The sequence below is a fragment of the Diospyros lotus genome, chromosome 1 (genome assembly GCF_014633365.1).
Source record: "Diospyros lotus cultivar Yz01 chromosome 1, ASM1463336v1, whole genome shotgun sequence".
Classification (NCBI taxonomy): domain Eukaryota; kingdom Viridiplantae; phylum Streptophyta; class Magnoliopsida; order Ericales; family Ebenaceae; genus Diospyros; species Diospyros lotus.
In genome coordinates, this window is record NC_068338.1 from 35,504,316 (window position 1) to 35,520,979 (window position 16,664).

A 16,664-nucleotide genomic window follows, 5' to 3' on the forward strand; every position below is an offset into this window, starting at 1 on the left:
AACTCCCTATTCTTGCTTGATCGGGCTGCTTACAAAAGTAAATGTGATATATATATATATATATTATATATATTTAATTTTTATAAACACAAATATAATTATGGGTAAATTGCATCCAGACCCCTATGATTTGAGCTACTTGCAGAGATTTTATTTGGTTTAAAATTGTCTCTGAATAACTCTGCGATTTACTTTTTATATTTGTATTTTTGTCTGTCCCTCACCCTCAGTAGAGACGGCTTAGTTAATCCCAAGATGGGTTAAGATGTATATATACATGGACCGGGCAATAAAAAGAAGACCCAGAACTTCTGCAAACCTTCTAGCAAACTCTGATATTAATCAAAGATTTCATCACGTAGGCATGAAACAATTTGATAACAGAAAACAATCTCCCAAAACAACTGAAGGACACCCGAGCAAGCTTAAAAATGAGCATATACACTCTTTTACACCCGGGCAACAAATTGATATATCTGACATTAAAGATAAATATATTAATTAAAATGTAAAATGTATTAGTTGCTTGATCTTGTAGATTATTTTGCCACCTGGCTATGTTCACAAAAATGAATTAGGCATACAAACTGCTGTTCTATACTAGTATCAAATGGATCTCAAGAATTCATGAATCATGCCTGACCTTAGGTGCTTTGTTTCCTCTTTATTTTTTATACCAGCTATGCCCCACTTATATATGAATATAATTTTTCCGTGGGAAAACTCATCATTTCTTGGTTCCTCAAAATTGTGCAGTTATCACAAGTACCAGACTCGGGGTGGTGCAGAAGCTGCAGTTCCAGAAGCTTCAGCTCCAACAAATAACATATTCCTCATTCTGAATCTTCCTCATCAGACCACTCAAATGATGCTGCAAATTCTCTTTTGCCAGCGTAAGGGCTTCCAGGAAGTTTAGAATGTGACAATAAGAAACAAAGCCAGGAGCCTTTTTAGAATATGACAATAAGAAGCAATTCACAATATTGCAATACAGAGACTCCAAGGATTCAAGATCTCCCCAGCGAAACCAATGTTTGCAAGGAAATAGAAACGTGAGCGTACTTCTATCTTTTCTTTTTCTGGGTAATGGATGCAGTTAATAAGAAATAGCAACTGATATCAAGTCTAAAAAGATATTTGTACGTACCCAGTGATGACTAAACATAGCATCTTGTAGTTAGATATTTTTCACAAAATAGTAGTGAGAGCATACATATTTATAAAAGGCGAAATTCCGGAAATGTTTTGAAGACGCCAACCACGCCACAAAAGCATTCTATTATTGGTATCCAAGAACTGCTTTGAAAAAATCAAAGCAACAATTGTACCAAGGGAAAGGAATATAGATTACCTCTCTCTAAATGAGAATGGATGTTGAGAGAATTATGTGTATAAGGATATATTATTCCATACCTTTCTAAATCGTTCTTCGCCTTCTCTTGATACTTTTAGTATTTGGACTATATTGGCAGTGTTAATCCTGAGCTTTCTTGGCCTGGGTGTTCTTCATATATGTTGTAAGCTAAACACAAGCCCGTAGAAGAAGGGGGGCGGGAAGGAGGACATTAGTTCTTCTGGTAGATAAGCCTAACAAATGGCAAGTTCTACTTTCTCTTGTGCTTGGGTTATTCCAAGCTCAGTAGTAGAAGGAAGAGATCTTGATCTTAGGTTTTAGTTATCTAACATCAAAGTATATGTTAATTAAGGAATACAATGAGCAATACATGTAAATGAATACCAGAGAGAACCTCTCCCCTGAATCAACTTCTAGTGGCATAAGTTTACAATTAAGCCTTTCATAGTGAGACTGCAAGGGATCTTCCTGTAAAACGGTTAAGGGGTAAAAATAAATAAAAGATTAGGGCATACAACTGAATACAAGAGCTATTGCAACATGAGTATAATTGCATGTAATATCATGTTCTCTTATTTATTTTTGCATGGTCAGCTTAAATTAGATGACTAATTGAACAGCACATCTTGAATTATCTGAAATATAATACTAGATGTCTAGAACACTAACTCTTTTTGTACTACGCAAAAAGACAGTAAAACATAAATAGATGTCAAATTAACTAGCTCAAAATACTTAAATTGATAGAAATCTAAGCATAATAGAAGCAAAGCTGATGGATTTGATTTACTTTCTATGCACTCAAAATGCCATAAAGTTCTGTACATAAGTTTATTTAAACAATGCGGCTTGACCTTATGTCAGGAAATAAGGCATCAATAGCCTAGGCCAAGGCCTATAAGTTTCAAATTGAATGTCCCGACAGTGTAAACTAGACATAAGAAAGAACTTTCAATGTAAGTGCTTGCTAACCTAGGTGGTAGCACACAATACTCATTCTAGAGAAGATGATATGTCACTCATCTGCAAAAATACCAAGCATTCTCCAATTTCACATCACGCAAGGAGAAACATATTTTTTCAAGTTGTGAAAATAGACTGTTTGAAAAAAACAAAGAGAAGGTTGCGTAGAAATAAGATCCTCCCCTCACCTTTACAAAGCAGAGAGCCTTGTTGAGTGTGCAATCACATGAACAATCATCTTCTACACATCATAGCTTGCATTTATTCAAATTCAGATAAAATGTTTCTGTTCAATGAAACAGTAAGCAATTATTGCTTTTTGGTAAAAGTTTAGATAAAGGCTTGAAAATTCTGCATTCTTCATAATTTTTTAAGTTGAGTTCCAGATATCTGTGTTGTCATGCAAATTGATATGTAAACATAGATTAAAATTTGAATTCTGTCATCGGTTGTAATTTTTTTCCCTAATCAGATGGTGTTATCAAACCAAGTAGAAATGAAACAGCGAGGCAATGTAAGAGAAAATTGTGAAACTTTTGATATCCCAATAAATACACTGCACAACTGAAGGATCAATCATCTAACAACACCAGTTAAGATCAGAAATACGATAGTAGGAGAAAAAAAAAAACCCAACATTTGGCGATTAGAAACCCAAACCCAGTACCATTTAGATGACTTAGTCTATAATTTTCCCAAAATAAAGCATCTACTAGCTTGGATCCAAACTATCATGTTGTGGCTTAGCTGACTTCAAACATTGTGAATCCAACTTGGACGCACGTCACGCACAGTACCAGTCAAGCTTTTAAGCTAATACTTCCCATGCTAAATGCCCAGTTTGCATAGAGAAAGGTTTATGAAATCAAACCACAGAGCGATTTGGCACTGAACGATGAAGTTGTCTAAATCGGCATACTGAAGCAGACCTTAGAAGGCAGTCTCGTGCCCATCTTTCCCAAAAAAACAAAAAAAGAAACTTTCTAGGTTTATCTTTATGGTACATTTCATTTAAAAGCAATACCAAAGGAAAAAGGAAGAAATAAATACATATACATGCATAATTTAACAATGAGAATGACATTCATATTCTAACTCTAATATTACAAAAGCAGATGTTGCCGAATATCTTGTATCTCAACTTGCCTTCAAAAATACCAGACAGAGAACACATTATGTGTAATACAAAAGTATGAATTCAATAAACACAAACCAGAATACATCATACAAACAAGTCTTAAGACAACTAATACATGATTTTCAAGTAGCATCCATGGTGTGGATGGAACGGTGAGAAGCATGTCCACAACGTCTAATTATCATAGTTTATGCAACAAAAACAGAATTCTAACACAAACAGGATGCAATTGTTTGGGTGCAAGGAACTGGAAGCATTAAAAAGCCGTGGAGGATGTTGGACTCTTTTTAGAGCATCTCTAAGGGGAAGTGCTATTTTGGAGTGCTAAAATTTCATTTTACAACTTTGAATAGTGTTATGGCACTTCTAAATTCTACATATGCTCCAATGGCAGGTTGCAAATAGGGGTGCCATTTTAATATTTTTTATTAAAAAATATAATTAAAATTTTAAATTTTAAAATTAAAATTAAAATTTCAAATTTTGACTACTGAAATTCAAATTTCAAAATTCAACCATTAAATTTCAAATATATTATAACATATTTGGGCGCCTCGAGAACCTTCCTCTCTACAAATCAATTATAAACATTTATAATGATTATATATATATATATTATAACATACCTTGGTGCCTCCAGAAGCTTCTCCTCTGCAAATCAATTGCTCCCCTAGCCCTTGACGCAATCTAAAAGCCTTTTTCTTCTTTGCAAATCAACTGCAGCTGCTCACAGCTCGCCCCCTCACCCTTGATGCAATCCAGAAATTTTATTCTTCTTTGCAAATCAATTGCTCCTGCTCACAGCTCGCCCTCAGCCCTCCCCTTCGTAGGCACTGCTCACCCTCGCCTTGTTCTTCTTCTCACTCAGTGCTGCTCGCCCTCGCAGAAGCCTCTGGTTTCTCTTGCTCTGCCCGCCTCCTCTGTTCAGGTAACTATATATATATACATATATATAATGTAAAATATAGCCGTTGGTCTCTTGACCGTTGGTAAATGCAATCTCTGATTTTCTCTTTCCAAAAGTTGCAAAAATGGCACCGAATAAGAGAAGTTGCCATTTTACAACCTTATTTGCCACTCCCGTTGGAGTGGATATTTTGTATTTTCGGGTGCCATTTCGACAGTTACGCCGATGGCACCCCCAATGGCAACTCCCGTTGGAGTTGCTCTTACAAGTTTAGTCAGTATATGCTAATACTTCACTAGCCACTAGGTAAATTTTCTTCATGTTACTCGGAAACTAACCATTGTGCGGATAGCTTAGCAATGAGTGCTTTACACAGAAAAGCAGATTTTGAGCTGTTGTGTCCTTCATCGAGTTTCACTATATTTTATAGCTAGGTGTTTGTTGTACGGTTAGCTGTGGTGTACGCCCTCTCTTAGTCCTCTGTTTGTATTTGTGCTTCTCCCAAGGTCCCATGGCACGGGGTCCCACAAATCCCCCCTCCCTCTTGCACCCATGGGTTGGCCTGATATGCACAGCTATGGGCCGGACCTTCAACTGGACCGTTTAACATCTATAGACTGCTAATTTGTTTCGATTCGCTGTTATAGCTTGTTGGGCTAGTTGACGTTCTTGGACATTGGCTTTATTCAATTAACAAATTTTCATCTTTAAAAAACAACTTTAAACACATATCAAACAAGTTTCCTTGAATTTAATGTCTTATGTGCTGTAGGATAGCCGGGCATTTTGAAGTATGGTTCTGGCTCACTGCAAGAACAAATAAACGTCAATTAGTTAAAATAACAATAATAAATCAATAAAAAAATAACAACAATAATAATAAAAAAACTAAAACGAAAAAAGTAGTGAGAGTAATGTCATCTTTTAATTTTCTTTGAGTCAAGAAACCCATCATGGTCCATTTTGAGGAACCAACTTATTTGTTTTAAATCGATAATATATTTAAGTAGTATTTGTTAACTAAAATATAGAACGAAAAATGTAAGATGTGAAAAACATTCCAAATTTTTGTTTTTTCCAATGTGTTTATTAAACTTATCTGGGTTTTTCTAAATATGCTCATCTCCCCCTCCCCCTCCCCCTCCCTTCAAGATAAGAATATCTTGATTCTTACAAATAAAAAAAATGACAATTATGTCCTCTAATGCATTCCAAAAAATTTAACAAACAACTTAATAAAAATTTTGGAATGCTTCTCAATTTTATTTTGACTATTCTATATCTTGATCCGGAAAACAATCTAATCTTATCTTATTCATTTTAATAAATGCTATATTAATAATAAATTATCATGTTGGTGCATCACATTTTTACAATTTCCAAAAGAAAGAAGGATAAATAAGAAAAATCAAGATCAAGATGATCAAAGACATGTCATGGAAGAATTCAGAACTCATCATAACTATGAAATGGGAAAAATCTGGTGGGAGGAAAATATTGGACAAAGATTACAAAGAAGGAATGAACGAGAAGAATTATTATGATATTTTTGGCTGTTAACATTGATGATCAACATTCGAATTTGAAGATGTTTTCAAGAATAGGCATATCAAATAACTATATACCCCCCATTCAACAGAGTTGTATAGAAATGTTACCAGTTCCAATGGAGGAACAATCGAGAAAGTAAGAAAGGTTAACATGGACCATCTTGAAACATTGTTAGTGAACGGTGAGATGTAATCTCTCCAAGCCTGTAAATGCGAAGCATTCAGAGATCCAACTTAGATTGTCGGAGCCGCGATTAGCACAACCAAGACACGGCTTTTGCCATTTCTTCACAGAAGAAAGGAACAGAGATAGCCAGGAAGGGAGACGGTATTCCAAGAGCTGGAACGGAGGGAAATGGAGAGGGATTTAAATTGGTAGCTGTTGAGACTTTTATATATAAAAAGTTAAAATAAAATATTTTTATATATTAATATATAAATAAAAAGATGAAATTATATTGATAGAATAAAGCCGACTTCCAAGAACTTCAAGCAACCCTCCCCCAACAACCCTATTTAAAGCTATTACACAACAGCAGCACCTGCTAATTAGCACCCTCCCCTGTTCTTCCCAAATTTAGAGAGAAAGCTGCCAATGAAGCACTTGAAGAAGCACAAATAGAGCAAGAACCTGAACAAAAGACAAACAGAGGCAGTACTCCAGAACAAGCCTATAACTAACCATAAAACAAACACCTAACAACAAAAGATCGTGAAACCAGAGGAAGCACAGAACATCCCTGACATCCAAGCAACAAAATATGCCTTTCTGTATAAAGCACCCATTTCAAAGCTATCTGCATGGTGGTTAGCTTCCCGAATAAAATGAAATTTTACCATGAGAAGTTTCAGCGTATACAGACTATTCTTATAGAAAGAATCCCAGCCACATCCTCCAAGGCTTCGTATCATTTCCAGTTCTTTGCACCCAACAAACTGCATACTGTTTTTGTTGCACAAACTGAAAGTTGGCAGTCAAATCTATGTTCATGTTAGTTTGAGTGTCTGCAGTAAATTCATCCTCAAAAGTTCTGTAACACCATTTTCTTGAATCTTCTAAACCTTGAAAACTGTTACCAGGTACAGCTCCCAGAACCAAAATTAGATTCATGTGTTTTGAGGTTTTCTCTCTCTTTTTTGCAACATCAACATGATCCAAGAAAAGTTGAAATAAGTTTGCTTTTCCGTCTGTTATGTATCCAGGTTTTTATGCATGCCTAAATGTAAGAGAGGATGAGCTTATTTGTTTATCTACAATGTGAGACTCAGATAATTAGATATTGTGGACAAGCTTCTCACAGTTCCATCCACATTATGGACACTACTCAAAAATCATGTATAAGTTGTCTTAATATTTGTTTGTTTGATGCATTTTGATGTTGTGTTTATTGAATTAATATTTTGTTTTATATTACACATAATGTGTTCTCTTTCCCGTATTGTAGGGGCTGAAAGTAGCCTCTTAGTAACTCAACAATTTTAAAGGAAAGTCTTTGAGCTATAAACCTGTGTTCTCATTTGGATGATATTCTGTGGCATCTGCTTTTTTGTATTAGATTGAGAATATGAAATCATTGAGATTGTTACTTATACATGCATGTTTATTTTTCTTTTGGTATTGCTTTCAAATGAAACGTACTTTAAAGATACTGGAACCTAGAAAGTCATACACTTGCCCAAGAATCAGGCACACTATAAAAAAGAGATAAAACTGGTCAAAGTTGCAAGTGATGAGAATGCTACAGACATGTTCACAAAGGCAGTCCCTATGGCAAAGTTGCACTGTTTGGAACTACTTCAGGTAGTCCAGGATGCTTAAACAGAAGAGCAACTTAGGTTTGTGGGCAGATATCTATTTTGATGAAGACTAACCTTATGCAAATGGTGAAAAATTTGTTAAGAGTTTGCCTAAGATTAGTCCTATGGCTCGGAAGTATATAAAGGATGGAAGAAATCAAGCCTTTGAAGATTGGTTATTAGAAGTAGTTAGGCGTTTGTAACGGTAACTACCAATTAACAGTAACTACCGGTTAGTTAGGCATTTCTTGTAATTCCCACCTCTATGTTCTATAAATAGATGGCCAGGATGAGTCTTTTATCATCTGAATTTATTGTATCTTGTATCACCGTGAGAGAGAAAAGACTAGACTTAATCTTTGTAATCTCGGTTAGGATAGCTCAGTCAAGAGCTGTGAGTGCAGTGTATTGATTGTGTTTTCAAGATAATGGAAGCTATAAGCCCTCTGATCAGTCTAGACGTACCGGTTCTAAAGGTGATATGAACCACAATAAATCCCTTGTCTCTTTTGTGTGTGTGTTGTTTTGATTTTTTTCTATTTCTATTTTGTCACTACCGTTGGAGTTTTATGTCAGGGATTGAGTGTGGGACGTGAAGTAGTTCAACACCCAATTTAAAGGTTATTCACGATTATCCCTAAAATTGCTAGAATTCCAATATCCCAAATATCTTCAGCTTAATTTGCACAAAAGACCTAATGAAAAGGAATAAACAATTAAAGAAAATATATCAATGGAGAGGAATGAACAAATATCCCCTTACCTCAATTGAACAGTAGAAATCTTATTCCCAATCGTTTAATATTAAGTTGGAAAGTTGCAATTCCTCAATTAATCCAGATCTGTTTCTGCATATGCCCCTGACCAGTTGTTCTTGCTGTAGAAATGAGCTCGATCATCACTTGTCTATTTCTTCTTTTTTGGTAATAACAGCGGAAATCTCGCTGTTCCTTCTTCATCGCAGCACCGAAAACTACAGGTGGTTGTCCTCGTGCCTGCGACATTGAAAGCTCCTCCACCGAAAACTACAGGTGGTTGTCCTCTATGTTCTATAAATACAGAAGCAGGAACCTCCTCAATCATACTTCTAAACCATTTCCTCCACAGAAAAATATATTCCGACGAGAGAGAGAGAGAGAGAGAGACGCTTTCCTCTCTCCAAAAAGCTCTCCTCTCTTAATTTTTCTCTCACTACATCCTCACTGAACTTCCAACACCTCATTCCCACGCAAGGCCATAATCTTTCAAATGGAATTCTCATTTCTCACCACCTCATGCCGCAGCGCAGATCGTTCTGTCTCTGTTTGTGTATTTGAGAGCGAGAGAGAGAGAGAGTCCTCCCTCCCCTCAATAGACAGCCGCGCTTCCTCCTGGAGTAATTGGTTACATTTTGGAGGGTGTTTCGCTTAGTTATTAAGAGTCTTTAGAATTTTAAACTCAATAAAAAAATATTTATAAATTGTTAGAATAAACAAAATAATCAAAAAGAAGATATCATCTTTTTAACTAATAGAACTATCTTAATACAATTTTTAGGTAAAGAATTTAGTTAGTTGTATTTGAGACAGATTATAACATATATTAATATTAAATAATTATTATATAACAACTTTGATATTTAAGTATAAACATGTTAAATTTATGCATTTCAAACTATATATATATATATATGTGAATATATTTTCAAAAATATTTTATGAATGGAATATATATAAGTCACATCTATATAAATAAAATATTATCCTACAAGTGTATTGATAATAATACAGACAGGAAGAGAGGAACCATCCATTTGGAAGAAAAACATCCAAGATGAAGATGAAGATGAAGATGAATACAAAACAAAAAAGTGAAACTGGGACTGGGACTGGGACTGGGAGGCAGGCAGGCTATCTCTTGAAATTGAAATTTACTTGAACAATGTAACGCATCCTAATCTGATCCACATTGTAGACTATGTACTCGTTGTATAGTAAAGCACCCTGAAAGAGCCATTTGCAGAATGTTTAGCAATCTCAACTGGGACATAAGAAGACGTTTTTAATATTATACATACATCATTAGATGACGGTTGTAGAAGGTTAGTTGTGCTTGTACCTGAGGGCCGGCGGGTTGCTCCTTGGGCTTTCCCAGCGGAACAATAGTACCAGCTTCAAGCATTTGAGCCTCCGAAAACTCGGGGGCAGTTGAGCCAACTCCTTTTGTGCTGCAAATATTAGGATTTGGATTAGGATTAGGATTAGAATTCCACAATATATATATATATATATAGAAGCACAACACAAGCTCTGGTTTATAATACAAAATGACGCTTTAGAAAAGCCTTGCCTCTTTGTTAACACCATGTAAAGCATCGAACACAGATGATACAATCAAGTATCAACTATACCAACAAATGGATGTAATCTTGCAAACCAGCACCATTTTTTTTTTAAAAAAAAAATGATTGCATTAGCAAAATTAAATGTTAAGATGTACAACCTCATCTTTCCCTCTGGCAATTTGTCGGCATCATAGTTTGCTTCTACTAACTCAGCCATGTCTCCCAATGCAACCTAAGACAGAAATGCATTTGTTCAACCATGAAAGACATTCAGTTATGTTCCAAACTTCTTAGGAATGGACGACCATGGTTAAACTTGCCCGGTAGTTTATGCCAGAAAATTACTCAAAAAATTAAGCACTAGGAAAATAATTTTTCATGCTCAACAAAAGATAACCAACCTCACATAAAAGCAGCACACCGAAAGGAGCCGCAGGAGTTGAGTAGCAATAATTTGCACTCTTGGAAAACATGTCAGCAAAATAAACACCCTTTCCAAACATATAACCTGTTACAGGTGCTTCTGGTGGAGCAATGCGTAATCCTGGTGATCGAAGATAAGAGAATCTTGCAGTTAATATTTTTCACAAATCAGTAATATGAGCCTACATATTTATAGATGGCAAAAAGAAATAACCTTGTGATAGAATTCCAGTCCAGTTTGTGAGGCGAGAACCATGCCATAAGAGCATTCTATTTTTTGTATCAGAGAACTGTTTAAAAAGCAAAGCACAATTATCCCCAAGGTTAAAACACTACAGATTTCATCAATCTCAAAGAGAACACAAGCTGACAGAATTGTGCATACATGGATAAAGCTTTGCACACCTTTCTAAATCGTTCAGCTTCACCCTCTCTTGATGCCTTAAATATCTGAACAATATCGACAGTGTAATTTGAATGTGTCTTTGCATGAGTGTTCTTCACATATGTTGTAATCTGAGCACCAATAGAATAAGAAGGGGGGGAGTTAATTGTCAGCATCATGCATTGGCTAAAACAAACAAATTGCAAGATCCACTTTGTCGAGTGCTTGGTTAATCTCAAGCTCAGTACCAGAAAGAAGAGATCTTGAGCTTAGGCTTTAGTTATCTAACATCAAAGTTGATGTAAAGGAACAATGCAAGAGCAATACAAGTAAATGAATACCAAAGAGAACTCCTCCGAATTAACTTCAAGTGGCATGAGTTCACAATGAAGCCGCTGATAATGAGAGAACAAGGGATCTTCCTGTAAAACAATGAAGCAATAAAAATAAATAAAACTGATTTATACAACTGACTTAAAACAAAATAATAGAGCTATCATGACATGTGTATGGTTACATGGTCAACTTAATACTCGAACTAAATCTTTTTAGTGCTATCAAGAAAATTAATAAAAACCAGAACAAGATGTCCAATTGACCTGTGCAACGTCTTGAATTGTCTGAAATATAATGCTGGGACACCAAAAGACAGTAAAACTTAATAGATGTGAAATTGAACAGCTCCAAAATCTTAAATTGATAGAAATCTGAGCATTACAGCAGCAAAGTCGATGAATTTGATTTACTTTCTAAGTTCCTAAATGCATTAAGTTCTATACATAAGTCTATTCAATCAAGGTGGCTTGACCTTGTCTCAGGAAATAAGGCAGCAATAATCTAGGCAATGGCCTAGACCAGAGCAGACATAAGAAAGGTTTTCCCACTGTGGTAGGACACAATACTCATAACAGACACGATTTTATCACTTGTAAACACCCCCCCCCCCCAAGGCAGCACATAGAGGCCATAGGAGAGGTGGTGTAGGCCATCTTTTCCCTTTACCATAAAATGGTAGTGCTATAATGATTGGCCAGGATGTGTGTGTGTGTGGGAGGGATAAAATCAATCGGTGATTTCTAAAAAAAAAATCAATCAGTGACGTGAGAAGACCAGACAAGAAATACCTGCATCTGAATATCATCTGTCAACAACTTGGTAGCAACCTCAATTTCCCCTAGGGCTTCAACCTTCATTAGCAACAGTTAACAATTATATCACAAAAAGAAAGAAACGTGATAAATCTTCCATAAATAACAAAATTTGCAAAACTGTAGAAGATTGTGGGAACAGAGTTTGTAAGAATAATGCCAAGCATAATTACTTTAAAAAAAATCAAGCTACCAATATCCAAAAGGAAATGAGTGTGACTAGAGAGAGAGTCCCAACTGAAGAAGGAAAATTACCATTTCCAATTTGCACTTTAACTTTTGAGGGGTGTCAATGACAAAATCACCTGCCATTATTTTGATTGTGTTTAGAATAAGCTATTTTTGCAGAGACAAAAATCATAGTGCTGCTAAAAATAATTGATACGCTGATTTTTAATAGAGAATTAGCCAGTTAAAACAGCACTGATAAACCACGTGCACACAGGCCAGAGAGCACAAGAGACGACTCACGCATTTTCTTAAATCCAAAATTATGGGGAATTACGGTGTAGAATTCACTGCAATCAGAACATGCTAAAAACATGAGTCTTGTCCAGGAACAATTTCCTCAATAGTTAATCAGCTGCAACTTAATATCAACATACTAAAAGCGTGAAGAGGAAAGAAAGCAAACTTACTGTTTTTTTTTAAAAAAAAATGCATGGAATTCTGGAATAAATCCAGTCACAATTGTACTGAATATATACTTACCCACTTAATTGCTCGAGCTTTTTCCTATCTGACTGGCCGATCACATCAGCAATCCTCTTCAAGACATCATATCCCTGCTTTTGTTCAAATTCAAATAAACGCTTGTTGTTAAATGGAACGGTAAACAATTATTTGTGTTTAGCAAAAGTTTACTAAGGGTATAGCAATTTTGCATTCTTCATAATTTTTCAGGCAGAGTTCACGGTAGCTGAGTAGTCATGTAAATTGCAATGTTAGGCAAGCATAGAAAAAAACTTAAAACTCTGCAATTCAGTGCCATTTTTTCCCTAATTCAGATGGTGTATATCAAATTGAACAGGAATGGAGCACCAGAGCACTGTAAGAGAAAATTGTGAAACTTTGGCATGCCAACAGAAATAGATAGCACAACTGAAAGGCCAATCGTCTAAGAATGACACCACTTAAAATCAGAAACATAAAAGCAGACAAAAGTAGCAATTGACAATTAGAAACCTAGTCATTGAGGATGACTTGGTCTATAATTCTCCCAAAATAAAGCATCCATTAGATGGGATCCAAATTACCATTTAGTGGGACTTCAGTGGCTGACCTGAAAATTGGGAAACTAACAGGAAAAAGGTACCACTCAAAGCTTTTAAGTCCCATGCCCATCTTTTGAAAAAACATTTCTATTTTCCAATATCTTTAAAGTACATTTCAGTTTAGATGAATACCAAAGCAAAAAGGAAAAAGTGAATAAATATACAACAGGAATGATATTCATAAACAACATTTCAAAACTTAATGTCATTAGGTGGGTGGGGTTGGCAACATCAATTCTAGCCTGCCAATCATTTCTATCTATGGAAATGATATTCATATTCTAGTTTTAATATCACAAAAGCAGGTGTCAGAGAATATCATCCGAATGAGAACATAAGTTATAGCTCAAAGACTTGCCTTTAAAATTGTCAATTTACTAAGCTTACCAAGAGGCAACTTTTCAGCATTGTATCCTACAATACCAAATAGAGAACACATTATAAATAATACAAAACAGTACGCTAATTCAGAAAACACCACATCAAAAAACAAATCTAATTATCATAACAACACGTGTTTCTGGAGTAGTGTCTATCACACAGATGAAATGGTGAGAACTGAGAAGAATGTTCAGAATATCTAATTATCAAAGTTCGGCATAGCAGGTAACCAAATAAGGTCACTATCTGGTTCATTAGGCATACCTAAAAGTTTAGACATAACAAATGCAAAAGCTAACCTATTTCCATCATCTGTTGTTTCATCATGCTGACATTGCAAATAAGAGAGATAAACTTTGCAATACGCGACTCCAGTTTTGTTTCCCGGGGCTGAGGTCCCATTGTCAAGTCTGACTTTGCTTGTTCCTGGTAACAGTTAATACTCAAGAAAACGGTGTTAAAAATTTTCAAGAATGAATTTATTTCAGATACTCAAATGAACATAAACACATTTGACAGCCAAACTTGCAGTGTGAAAACAAATTTCTAACTTCAAAACATGATTTACAATCTGGCCGTAGTACTACATGCTCTTTCATTTTCGAGTTTGGACTGGAATAAAGCAAAACAAATATTTAAATCAAGTGGAAATGGGATAAAATAAAAGCATCCAATATTATTGAGCATTCATCATCTTGTTATACCAAAATATCTAGCAATTAAACAACTTACAGTTGATTCTTTTTCTGCATCAGTGTAGTCCATCTCCAACCAAACATAGTTTTTTGGGTGAGAAATGAACTCTTTACGGTTGCACCAATGATTCCTGGTTTTGGCTAGGAACTTCTGCTCAAATTCCTGAATAGCACTATGTTGAGAAGTGTAAGGACCTAGTAGTTTATCTTGACCCTTAACACCAACTCTACCCCATCTGTAGTAAACCATGAATCGTCTGCCATCATCAGACTCTGCAATCGAATTTCAGGATACACGAAGATATTAGAATTACTGAAATAACTCATACAGTACAGACTTTGATGTTTTTGCCTGAAGACACAAAGTTATGAACTTAAAACACTAAATATTATCACTTAATATATCTAGCTACTCCACAAGAATAAAGAATCCCGTGTCTAAATTCACAATTAAGTGAGTTTGAAGAACTAGAGCTTAAAAGATTAACCTAAAACTTGGATGACATAGAACTTGTTATTGTTGTCTCTAACATTTGTCTGGTTCAGCATGGCATCATAAATTTCATCATCCTACGCAAAACAGGAGAAAAAATAAATTTTTAAGTATATTGACGTGAACTAAACATGACCCAACAGTCACAGCCTGTGGGACTACTTACCTGCTGCAGTACATGGTACTGAGACTTAATGTGATCCGGAAGCCATTGATCTAACACAGCAGCACCCTTCTTGGTTGCAGTGACCATTCTCTCCGTCTTCCTTTCAGCAGCATCTTTTTCTTTAGCTGCCACCATAATATCTGAAACAATTCATAAAAGCAGTCTCCACGCAGAAGTCATGTCGCTCAATTGTGAGCCTCGGCGGAACATTAAGGTTGCTCCATTGTGACCTGGAGGTCGCATGTTCAAGCGAGAAACAGCCTCTTTCCAAAGCAAGGGTAAGGCTGCAAACAATTGACCTTTCAGAGACCCCGCTGTGCGGGAGCCTCGTGCACTAGGTTACCCTTTGGTCTACGCGCAAAGGCTAGCATCAGGAACCAATATATAAACTGAATTGCTAAACATACCTTCAACAACGTCGCTGGGATCCTGAGAACCGTCACAGAGCCGTTCAAGGAGTTCTTTCTTGGACCCACTTGTAGAAAGTCCCCGAAGAGCAGATTCTTCGCGCAGTTGCCGAATACCCATGCCCCGAAACTTGTCAACAGCCCTGATTTTCTGGGACCCGCTTGAAATTGAATCTCCATTCTCCGGCTCCGTTTCTCTCTTCCCACTAACTAAATCATCGGCGGAATCAATTGACTGCTTACCTTCTTCGCGAATGGCCGATTTAAGCCGCCGTACCTACAAGAAACTCACAATCAACGGAAAGAAACAATGCCGGAAGAAATGGAAACAGAAATGGATTAATACCAGAGTGGGCTTGGTTCCGACGGTGCTGAGGCCGCGTTGGGCGAGCTGGGCTCGAAGCTCTTCCACTTTGAGTTGGTTTTCCATTTTCTTCACATTGAAGCGAGTGAAAGAGGCGGGATTGTATTTTAGAGTCTTATTACAGGCCCCGAGAGCCTTTAAGAGGGCATTAAAAAAAAAAAAAAAAAAAAAAGATAAAATTACCCCCTCAAGCTTTACAAATTTACAAAGAATAGCCCCTACTCCTGCCTTTGCAGGCTTGCCCCTGCTCTTTGCTGCAACAAGATGAGGAGAGACGGTGACGGAGGCGAGGCGAAGGCGAAGGCGAAGGCGGCATGACAGCGAGGCGCCGCAAAGAGACGAAGGCAACAAAGACGCGGCCATGAGAGGGGAGCAACTGTCGGCAAGGACGAGGCGAGGCGATCATGGCAAAACGACGACGAAGACGAGGCGAGGCAAGGCGACGGAGGCGAGGCGAGGCAACGGCAGCGAGGCGAGGTGATGGCCATGGCAGAGGAGACGCATCAGAACAGAGGGGGAATCCATGGGAGGGGGAAGGAGAAAGCAGGCGTGGGGCAAAATCGACTTTTTGCCCCCTTTCGGTAAAGCCGTCGGTAAGCTCGTCGGACTTTTTAACATTTTTCTCTATTTTAACAAGAAATTGGCGTGCCTAGGAAAAAGACCCATTATTCTGAAGGTCGGCGACACGATTATTAATTATTTGTCTGAAATTATAAATATAACAAGCGTTTTAAAAAATATATAATTGTTATTATGTAAATAATTTATAAATATTTTTAATTTTTTAAATATTTATAAGTATTAAAAAGTAGTTGATAATCTATAAATAAGATTTATTAATTTTTTAGCATTTATTTATGATTCTCTGAGCGTTAAAATTGAATATCAGTGTGGCA

The 16,664-nt window shown here is 36.4% G+C and overlaps 1 protein-coding gene and 1 long non-coding RNA gene across 3 annotated transcripts; both read right to left on the reverse strand.

Moving 5' to 3' along the window:
- Positions 1-467: 467 nt before the first annotated feature.
- Positions 468-9,064, reverse strand: LOC127803481 (uncharacterized). Its single transcript, XR_008023525.1, has 3 exons — positions 8,473-9,064; positions 1,414-5,169; positions 468-900 (listed from the first exon to the last, which is right to left on the reverse strand). It is a non-coding gene; the product is annotated as an uncharacterized LOC127803481 (long non-coding RNA).
- A 351-nt stretch (positions 9,065-9,415) lies between these two features.
- Positions 9,416-15,880, reverse strand: LOC127797371 (poly [ADP-ribose] polymerase 2). 2 transcript variants are annotated; one of them, XM_052330228.1, is made up of 18 exons: positions 15,751-15,880; positions 15,405-15,681; positions 14,998-15,122; positions 14,827-14,908; positions 14,376-14,611; positions 13,943-14,069; positions 13,621-13,676; positions 12,700-12,773; positions 12,460-12,506; positions 12,244-12,293; positions 11,965-12,027; positions 11,182-11,262; positions 10,861-10,971; positions 10,670-10,745; positions 10,434-10,576; positions 10,191-10,264; positions 9,807-9,915; positions 9,416-9,691 (listed from the first exon to the last, which is right to left on the reverse strand). In XM_052330228.1, the coding sequence occupies exons 1-18, from the start codon at positions 15,832-15,834 to the stop codon at positions 9,599-9,601; spliced, it is 1,908 nt and encodes a 635-aa protein (XP_052186188.1). In that variant the 5' UTR covers positions 15,835-15,880; the 3' UTR covers positions 9,416-9,598. The 2 variants fall into 2 exon arrangements, with proteins under 2 accessions (XP_052186188.1, XP_052186181.1); XM_052330221.1 differs by having other exon boundaries at positions 14,998-15,137.
- Between the last annotated feature and the right edge of the window lie 784 nt (positions 15,881-16,664).

What these genes read in the sequence shown, in the direction of transcription:
- LOC127797371 (XM_052330221.1), bottom strand. Translation starts at nt 15,834, where the DNA reads ATGGAAAACCAACTCAAAGTGGAAGAGCTTCGAGCCCAGCTCGCCCAA. An exon ending in TCGGAACCAAGCCCACTCTG is followed by an intron (nt 15,682 to 15,750) that starts GTATTAATCCAT and finishes AGTTTCTTGTAG; the next exon opens with GTACGGCGGCTTAAATCGGC. An exon ending in GTGTGCTGCTTTTATGTGAG is followed by an intron (nt 10,265 to 10,433) that starts GTTGGTTATCTT and finishes TTTCTGTCTTAG; the next exon opens with GTTGCATTGGGAGACATGGC.